At 54.2% G+C, this 10,159-nt stretch overlaps 1 protein-coding gene across 1 annotated transcript in view; it reads right to left on the bottom strand.

The window, feature by feature from the left end:
- Positions 1 to 10,159, bottom strand: part of IGF1R (insulin like growth factor 1 receptor) — a 147,322-nt gene that overhangs the window by 124,333 nt on the left and 12,830 nt on the right. The window contains exon 2 of the mRNA XM_015569111.1: positions 873 to 1,418. Coding sequence (XP_015424597.1) covers positions 873 to 1,418 — 546 coding nt within the window. The remainder of the gene's footprint in view (positions 1 to 872; positions 1,419 to 10,159) is intronic.

Here is a 10,159-nt window from a genome sequence, read left to right as displayed (position 1 = left end):
CCTCCTGGGAATCGAGCCTGCAACCCGGGCATGTGCCCTTACCAGAATTGAACCTGGGACTATTCAATCTGCAGGCCGACGCTCTATCCACTGACCTAACCCAGCTAGGGCCCCACTGATCTTTTAGAGAGAGTGGAAGAGAGGGGGGAAAGACAGAGAGAAACATCGACGTGAGAGAAACACATCCATCGGTTGCCTCCCGCACCTGCCCCGAACCAGGGCCCGGGCCGAGGAGGAGCCTGCGACTGAGGTACGTGCCCTTGACCGGAATCAAACCCGGGACCCTTGGGTCCACAGGCCCACGCTCTGTCCACTGAGCCACACCAGCTAGGGACACGGTGCCTTATTTCTAGCGCAGTGATGGTGAACCTTTTGAGCTCAGCGTGTCAGCATTTTGAAAAACCCTAACTTAACTCCGGTGCCATGTCCCATATAGAAATTTTTTGATATTTGCAACCATAGTAAAACAAAGATTTATATTTTTGATACTTTATATATTTAAATGCCACTTAACGAAGAAAAATCAACCAAAAAGATGAGTTCGTGTGTCATCTCTGACACGTGTGTCGTAGGTTCGCCATCGCTGTTCTAGCGTGTGATTGACATGGTCTCCGTGGCAACCACGCCACGCCCTGCATCCCCTGAGTCCCCAGAAGCTACAGAAAGCCAACCAAGACCACCCCATGCCCCCTAAACCCCTTCCACGGCGGGTCCTACATGCAAGACAACCCCACCCACCGCCCAGCGCAAGCGAGCCGAGCCGTGCAAGTGGAAGAGAAGGGAGGGCGAGGAGAGAGGTGGCGGGATGCGGGGGGGCGGAGGGGGGAGTGGGGAGCAGAAAGGAAGCCGGCACAGCCCAGCGCGGCCCTTACTTTTCTGGCAGTGGTCCTGGGTCCAGCAGCGGTAGTTGTACTCGTTGTTGATGGTGGTCCGGTCGCAGGTGGACTTCCCCTCCAGGGCCCCCGGGCACACGTCGCCGCACTCCTTGGGGGACTTGTTCCCCACCACGTAGTTGTTGGACACGGCGTCGAGGATGAGGGACCAGTCCACGGTGGACAGGTAGCAGAGGTCGGCGTTCTTCTCGATGCGGATGGCGCCGCGGGTGATGTTACGCAGGTTGCGCAGGCCGATGTCCTTGAGGTTGGTCATCTCGAAGATGACCAGCGCGTAGTTGTAGAAGAGCTTCCAGCCGCGGATGACCGTGAGGTTGGGGAACAGGTCGCCGATGCTCTCCAGGCCGGCCACGCGGAACAGGAGCAGGTACTCGGTGATGACCGTGAGCTTGGGGAAGCGGTAGCTGCGGTAGTCGTCGCCCTTGGAGATGAGCAGGATGTGCAGGTAGCCCTCGATCACCGTGCAGTTCTCCAGGCGCTTCAGCTGCTGGAAGTCGTTGCGGATGTCGATGCCGGGGCCGCAGACTGCAGAGGGGACACAAGCAGGCGGGGACGCGCGTGAGTGACAAGTCGTTACTTTTATTTTGTTGTTGTTGTTGTTAATCCTCACCCGAGGATATTTTCCCCATTGATTTTTTCAAAAATATATCGATGTGAGAGACACACATCCATTGGTTGCCTTCTCCACACGCCCTGACCAGGGCCAGAATGGAGCCTGCAACGGAGGTAGGTGCTGCCCTTGGCCGGAATCGGACCTGGGACCCTTCAGTCTGCAGGCCGATGCTCTATCCACTGAGCCAAACCGGCCAGGGCAAAAGGAACCTGTAAACCATGAGGTCATGGTTCCACTCCCAGTCAGGGCACAGGCCCGGGTTGCGGGCTCCATCCCCAGTAGGGGGCGTGCAGGAGGCAGCCGATCCATGATTCTCTTTCATCATGGATGTTTCTCTCCCTCTCCCTCTCCCTTCCTCTCTGAAATCAATAAAAAAAATAATTTTTAAAAAGTCGTATTTCCACTGTGCTTAATGGGTTAAAAAAGAAGAAGAAGAAAGAAAAAGGAGTGGAGAGGGAGTGTCCCTAGAGCCCACGGCCCCTGAGGCTGCTGAATCGGCAGTCCCACCCCCTCTCCCCCCGCCCCCCGTCTGAGATGTGAGCAAACCCTCCACGTGCAGAGGGAAACGGCATGGCTTTCCTTCCACCCACGCCTACTCAGTACACTGCAACTCCACCAAAAAAAAAAAAAAAAAAGAAAAAAAAGATGGGGCTGGAGATGCTGTTATGATAACAAACACTGATACTGCTATCGTCGAATTTGTTCGAGTGGAATTTTCTGTGTTCAGTGTAAACAGACGCAGTTCATGTTAAGCCTTTTATCTTCACGTGTCAATGGGAACGTGTTTACATTGTATATATACATGCGTCTCCCCCGCAGACAACCGTCCCCGCCACCTGGCACGTTCAGGAGGCAATCGTGAGGATGGAAGCGAGGGATTGCATTTCACGGGGGAACGCTGGGAGCAGGAAATTAAACACGAAGCGTCAGTCATTGTCAATGGGCAAAAACTGTTCGGCGCCGCACGCGAGAGCCATCGCTGTCCTGCCTGGAACCAGGACCGAACAGCTCAGGCACGCAGAAGAGGGAGGTAGTCCTGGCCCTGGCCGGGTAGCTCAGTTAGTTAGGGCATCATCCTGATACACAGAGGTGGTGGTTGGTTCAATCCCTGATCAGAGTGTGTACAAGACTCGACTGATGGTCCTCGCCAGCATGGCTCAGTGGTTGGAACGTCAGCCCGCGCACTGGAGGGTCATGGGTTCGATTCCCGGTCAAGGGCTCATACCTGGATTTTGGGTTCAATTCCCTGCCCTGATTGGGGCACATGCAGGAGGCACCGAATGGATGTGGCCCTCTCACATCCATGTTTCTCTCTCTCTCCCTTTCTCTCTTCTCCCTCTGTTTCACCTCCTCTCCCCTCCCTTCTATTCTCTCAAAAAAAAAAAAAATCAATGGGAAAAATATCCTCTGGTGAGAATTAACAAACAAAATAACAACAACAAAAAAGAATCAACCAATGAATGCATATTTAAGTAAAACAATATCTCTCCCCACCCCCTACCCCCGCCCAGATTTCTCCCCTCAAAATCAATTTTTTTTTTTTTAAATGCCTAGAGAAGATACAGTCCTAGGCTGGGAAGGTTAACACTTTAACGCCCAGTGCTACCATGTGTGGAAGAACTTACAAAGGTGGGGCAGGTGTTTACATGCCGCCTCCTCATTGAAAAAGTAGAAACTTTACCCAGAATTCACTCGACGACGGAGGGGGCACAAGCCCCCTTGTCCCCACCACCTACAGGATCCGGAGCCAGAAGAAAGCTGGTGTTTGCCGCAACTGAGGGGCACCAGCTCTTTTCCTGGGTCTCCGCAAAAAACCCCACAAAACTCTGCCTGCTCTGATGGCTATTCCAAGTTCTGTTCTGATCTTAAAACGCCCCAAGTGCAATATTCTGTAAGTCTCCATATTTTAAAAGCGCCCTCAGATGCTTGCTCATAATTCCCAGTTCTGATGGCTGGTGATGGTGTTTGCCGCAACTGAGGGGCACCAGCTCTTTTCCTGGGTCTCCGCAAAAAACCCCACAAAACTCTGCCTGCTCTGATGGCTATTCCAAGTTCTGTTCTGATCTTAAAACGCCCCAAGTGCAATATTCTGTAAGTCTCCATATTTTAAAAGCGCCCTCAGATGCTTGCTCATAATTCCCAGTTCTGATGGCTGGTGACTTAAAATATCTCTCTCTCTCTCTCTCTCTCTCTCTCTCTCTCTCTCTCTCTCTCTCTCTCCTGCTCTCTCCTCTCTCTCCACACACACACATGCCCCCCAACCTTTTCCACGATTTATTTTTCTTCACAGCACTGTCACTCTCCGACATACTGAAACCAGACACAAAATCAAGTCTGTCACTGCCTGTCTCTACTGAGTCGAGGGGGCCCAGCAAGGGCCAGGGTGTCTTGGATGTGGATGAGAACCAATCCTAAGGCCAGCATCCCTGGCACACCTGCTGAGCACAGCTGCTGTGTCCTTGAAGCTGTCCTGAGGGTCCTCCTGAAGGTCCCCGTGTGTTTTTGTTGTTAATTTTCACCAAAGGGTATTTTTTCCATTGATTTTTAGGGAGACTAGAAGGGAGGAAGGAGGGGTAGAGAGAGAGAAACATCGACATGAGGTGAAATATTGATTGGCTGCCTCCCGCACTCCCCCTACTGGGGATCAAGCCGCAAACCCCAGACATGTGCCCTGACCAGGAGTCGAACCGTGACCTCCTGGTTCATAGGTCGACGCTCAACCACTGTGCCACACCGGCCGGGCTCTGGTGACCTTTGGGGTGAATGAGCACACAGAAGCTAGAATCCCTTGGTTATGCCCTCCCTAGGGAGCCGCACGACCACACCTTCGGGGGTGGGGGACAGCCTCCCACACCACCAGCCAGGTGGGCAGCACCCCAGCTTCCACCAGGCGAATCCACGCAGCCAGCAGACGGCACTGCGGGGCCCGGGTCGTGGGGGACGGTGCAGGCGCACCCCGAAGCAGCCCGACCCAGAGAAATCCTTCACCCCAGGGAAGGTCACAGGGCTCTTTCCACACCCCGACCCATCACCCATCGTCATTTTTTATCAATCGCTTGAAGGAAGGCAGAAGGGAAATGTTTATCTAATCCCAGGACGACAAGCTCCCGGGAGAGACGGCAAAGGCGACGGCTGCGACAGAGGCGAGAGCTAAAAAGATCAACAGATGGGGGTTGCCGTTGAGAGGAAGTTATGTGTTTGGAGAAAGAGACACCAATGATGAGAATCATGGATCGGCTGCCTCCTGCATGCCCCGCCCTGGGGATCGAGCCCGCAACCCGGGCCTGTGCCCTGACTGGAAATTGAACCGTGACCTCCTGGTTCCTAGGTCGACGCTCAACCACTGAGCCACGCCGACCGGCCGGGCTGTGTCCACACTTTAAAAGAGAAGACAGTGGGTAGGACTACAACCAAGGGACAGGCAAGATGGAGCGGGGATTCACTAACCCGTGACCTAGTCCTGGGTCCCCAGATGCAGCGGGGAAGGCGGGGGTAGACACCAAGCCTGCGAGGGCCCCCAGGGAGGAGGGCTGGGGAGATTTCTATGGGATCCGGACAGGGGCGAGCATCCCAGGGCGAAGGGATTGGGGGCTGGCTGGCTGGCTTGACTCCGTGTGGAGACTAAATACAGGACCACAGAGATGAGGACTGTACCACCTAAATATAATTAATAACTAATGACTTAGAAATGTTGCCAGCTGAGCCCGGCCGGCGTGGCTCAGCAGTTGAGTGTCCGCCTAGGAACCCACTCGCGCACTCGGGTGCCGCGTAACCACCCCCTCTCCAGCCGGGCCCGGAGGAGGAGAGCGTCCACGGGATGGGCACGAAGTGGGAGGTCCCACAGCCCTCGGAACTCGGGCGGGACGCGCGCCCCAGAAGGATGTTTCTCTCTCTCTCTCTCTCTCTCTCTCTCTCTCTCTCTCTCTCTCTCCCCCTTCTTCTCTGAAATCAATAACAATATAACCTCTCTCTATAAAAAGAATCTCCCTACCATGTAGGGTCTGCTGACGATCCTTGCAGCTCTATGCTGGGCTCTCCCGGCCGAGTGACGGGGATGATGTAACCAACACCCCTGACAGCAGGAGACTACGGCGAGGCCCTAACTTGCCTTCTGAGTCATCGTTCAGCTGCACTTGGGCTCTCCCTGCAGCTAATCGGTGCTAAGACGTTGGATGAGTCCTTTCTGATTCATCAACCTGTGACCTAGCCCTGGATCCCCAAGATCTAAAAGCCTCCTGGGTCATCTGTGTCCATCACTGCTTCTCCTTGAAAGGGACATAACACACACACACACACACACACACAGTCCTAGCCAGTGTGGCTCAGTGGAGAGTCAGCCCATGAACCAAATTCCTCCGATTTGATTGGAGGAGGCAACCAATCGATGTGTTTCTCTCACATCGATGTTTCTCTCGGTCTCTCCCTCTCTCTTCCACTCTCTGTAAAAATCAGTGGAAAAATATCCTCGGATGAGGATTAAACACACCCGCGCACATACACACACATGCACACGCACAGAACGGTAATGATCGAGAGAGAGGAAACAGCCCAGTAAATATGAAAAACGGCTATTCTGTTTTGCTTTTAAGAGCAAGTGACTTAATTTCACTAACATTGATTTTTTTTTCCGGGGCGATTTAATTTCACCAACACCGGCTGAGTTCCTGATGTTCCTCGGCAGTGACATCTGGGCCGGCCGCGGCCACCATGCACAGCGCAGAGGGAGAAAGGCGGTTGGGGGGAGGGGGTTTGCCCAGCTACGCGTGAAGGAGGGCACCTCTGAGACTAAGCCTGGCTTCTCCCTTAGGTCCTGGGTCTCTCGAACAGTCCGATAAAGCTGGGCCACTTGTCTAAAAAAAACAAAAACAGTGGCCCCAGCCGGTCTGGCTCAGGGGATAGAGCGTCAGCCTGTGGACTGGAGGGTCCCGGGTTCGATTCCGGTCAAGGGCACATGCCCGGGTTGTGGGCTCCATCCCCAGTGGGGGGGTGTGCAGGAGGCGGCCGATACATGATTCTCTCTCATCACTGATGATTCTCTCTCTCTCCCTTGCCCTTCCTCTCTGACATCAATGAAAATCTTAAAAAAATACAAACAGTGCCCTAGCCGGTGGGCTCGATGGACAGAGCCATGTTCCTCTCCCTCCCCTTCCCTTCCACTTTCTCTAAAAGTCAGTAGAAGGAATATCCTTACTCCTCGGGTGAGAATTACATTTAAAAAAAGGAAAAAACATGAGCTATAGCAAGACACAAGCAGTGTACACAAGGAGACGGCACACACCTTCCCAGCTGTGACGGGCCTCTGGGAGACCTAGCGGGGAGGCTGCCGGCGTTACCCCGGAAACCCATCAAAATCACAAGTTGTCGACAAGCGTGGCCGGGTGTCTTCGATGCTTTTGTTTTGGGGAAGAGGTTGACTCAGTAGGACCTTGTTTCCTAACTTTTTTTCCCCCAAACGGCGGCTTCCTGAGGCTGTCCACACCCCCACAGTGAGTTAACTGGCTAGAGCAGTGGTTCTCCACCTTCCTAATGCCGCGACCCTTTCACACAGTTCCTCATGTTATGACCCAACCATAAAATTATTTTCGTGGCTACTTCCTGTCATTTTGATACTGTTATGAATCCTCATGTAAATATCTGATCTGCAGGACGTATTTTCATTGTTACAAATGGAACGTAATGAAAGCACAGTGATTCATCACAAAAACAATACATAATTACGTATGTGTTTTCCGATGGTCTTAGGCGACCCCTGTGAAAGGGTCGTTCGGCCCCCAAAGGGGTCGCGACCCACAGGTTGAGAACCGCTGGGCTAGAGGGACGGGCATCACCATCTGAGAGCGAGCAAAGCGTGTGGCCGGCGCGGGAGGCCAGGGGGGCCGAGATGCCGCTCACAATGGCCTGGGCGGCTTCCTGGACGATCCCAGGGACCCGTACCGGCCAGGTGGGCACAACAGGCGCATCCCACTGCCTCTCGGTATTTTTTGATTGATTGATTGGTTTCAGAGAAGAAGGGAGAGGGAGAGAGAGAGAAACATCCATGATGAGAGAGAATCATGGACCGGCTGCCTCCTGCACGCCCCCTACTGGGGATGGAGCCCGCAAGCCGGGCATGTGCCCTGAGCGGGACTCGAACCCTGACCTCCTGGTTCCTAGGTTGATGCTCAACCACTGAGCCACACCAGCCGGACCGTGCCTACTTTCCTGGCATCCACAAAGCACCACTTGTACCTGAGCAAATCCTTTAAAAATCCACCTGAACGTGAGGAGGGAGACCACCGGCACTGCTGGAAGTGTCCGGCTAACCCGCGGTGGTCCGGACGATATTCCCACGCGCACCACAGGGCTAGGAAGGAACTTAAAATGTAGGCCTGCGCGCTTCCGGGCGGATGAAAATGCGTTCTTTTAGCGCCGCCTTCACCCAGCCCGGCCAGACAAAGAGATGGGAAGGACGCCTTTGACAGAGGCCAAGTGAGAGCCTTGACTTGCAAAAAGCTATTTTTCAGCTCAAGTAGGACCACAGGAAGTGGGGCTCGCGAGATGGGGATTCTGCTATTTCTTTTTTCTTTCAACGGCTGCCTTTCAAGGAGAAAAAGAGAGAGGGAGGAAGAGAGGGGGAGAGGGAGGGAAAGGAAGGGAGGGAGGAGGGAGAGAGAGAGAGAGAGAGAGAGAGAGAGAGAGAGACAGACAGACACATGCTCCAGGCATTACAAATCTTGGGCGCTGGGAAAATGGCTGAAGCCGAAATGGCCGACTCCTCCATGGAGTCAGGTCTCCCAGGCCAGGAATTTCAGAAATCTCAGGCATTTCGCATTATTTTCTGAATCTTACGAGAGCTGAGATGTGATACACAGAAAGGCCAGGGAACAGGAACCGGTCAGTAAGCCCCTCGCACTGTGGTCCCAGCCCCTAGGCCTACCTTGTCCCATAACGAAAGGCTCTGCCAATTGGGGTTTTGTTTCAAGATGCAGCTGAGAAGGACTGAGAGAGCTCACGGCGTCCCCCCACCCCAAGCTTAGCCTCCTCCGCCCTTCCCAAGGTTGAACGCTCAATGAGCTTGGGACCCGAAACATTTCACATTTCAAGACACCTCTCGGGGCACAGGCAGGAGGCAACCCATCTATGTGTCTCCCTCATCAATGTGTCTCTCTGTCTCTTGCTCGCTCTCTCTCTCTCTGCCTCCTCTCCCTCCCTTCCATTGTCTCCAAAAATCAATGGAAAAAATATCTCCTGCCCGGCCGGCGTGGCTCAGTGGTTGAGCACCAACCTAAGAACCAGGAGGTCACAGTTCGATTCCCGGTCAGGGCACAGGCCCGGATTGCCGGCTCCATCCCCAGTGTGGGGTGTGCAGGAGGCAGCCGGTCCATGATTCTCTCTCATCATTGATGTTTCTCTCTCCCTCTCCTTCCTCTCTGAAATCAGTAAAAATATTTAAATAAAAAAAAAGAAAAAATATCCCCGGGTGAGGGCCAACAAAAAAATGAGTAAGAGGAGGTTTCCAGGGTCTGTACTGGTGTATTGTGTCTGATACCTAACCCTAACCTCCCCCCAGCCCTCAGTGGGTAAGAATCGATGGCGGCCCTGACCGTGGGGCCTGCAGGGCAACAGGCTGCCCGAGACAAGAAGGAGGTGGTGAACGGGCCTTCCATAAAAGGACCATGACTTCTACCATCCCCACGCGGAGCTCGGGGAGCAAACCCTGCCCGGGCAGCAGGCACCCCCTTCACGTCCACGTACCCCACGCTCAGGCACGAGAAACGCCCCCTTGCAGGTGTCAGCAGCCCGCACGCGGGGATCCTGGGTCACAGACACCCTAAGACGGGCTCATCCGTGTCTAAACTGCTCACGGGATTAACGGGAAGGCTCGATCAATAACCGCTTGTACCGTCCAGAGAGTGACTCACCGGTAAATCCTGCCCGGCTTAGAACGCAGCCGGGAACAGAGACAAGGCGACATCGTAGCAGGGTCAGCTTTACGAGGGCAACTGTCACTCGGACACGCTTAATGCTGCCCAGCAATGACCACTGGGCTTCCCAGCCTTCTGGGTTTGCCAAGTTAGTCCTGCTAAGCATTCTGGGAGGAGCTGCACAGGCAGGTCTATCCCCGTGGTCAAAGTCCCCCGCCCCACAGATGGTGGCATCCGGCTTGCAAAACTGAGTTCCCTCCATCCATCCAATAGGTGTGTGCTCACCCAGAAACTAGGCTTCCGGCTGGCCCGGCCGGTGTGGCTCAATGGTTCTACATGATAAGCCCTAACCGGTTTGGTTCGGTGAATAGAACATCAGCCTGCGGACTGAAGGGTACCAGGTTCGATTCCGGTCAAGGGCATGTACCTTGGTTGTAGGCACATCCCCAGTGGGGGGTGTGCAGGAGGCAGCCGATCGATGTTTCTCTCTCATCGATGTTTCTAACTCTCTATCCCTCTCCCTTCCTCTCTGTAAAAGATCAATAAAGTCAGACGTTTAAAACGAAAGGAGAGAGAGATCAGGTCTTCCTCGCAGACGATGGCCATCTGCACACCTGAGTGGAGCACCTTGACCTTGCTTGCCCTTGGCCTTCCAGCCTCCTACCTGGGAGCAGAAGCGCCTGCTGTCTGTCCCTCCAGCCCTGTGAGCGCGCATCACCGCCGGGCACGGGCCCACCTCCCTCTTGGCA

Source organism: Myotis davidii, unplaced genomic scaffold (genome assembly GCF_000327345.1).
Source record: "Myotis davidii unplaced genomic scaffold, ASM32734v1 scaffold164, whole genome shotgun sequence".
Classification (NCBI taxonomy): Eukaryota; Metazoa; Chordata; class Mammalia; order Chiroptera; family Vespertilionidae; genus Myotis; species Myotis davidii.
Note: the sequence above shows the minus strand (reverse complement) of the source record. Positions and strands in the feature narration are given on the sequence as shown.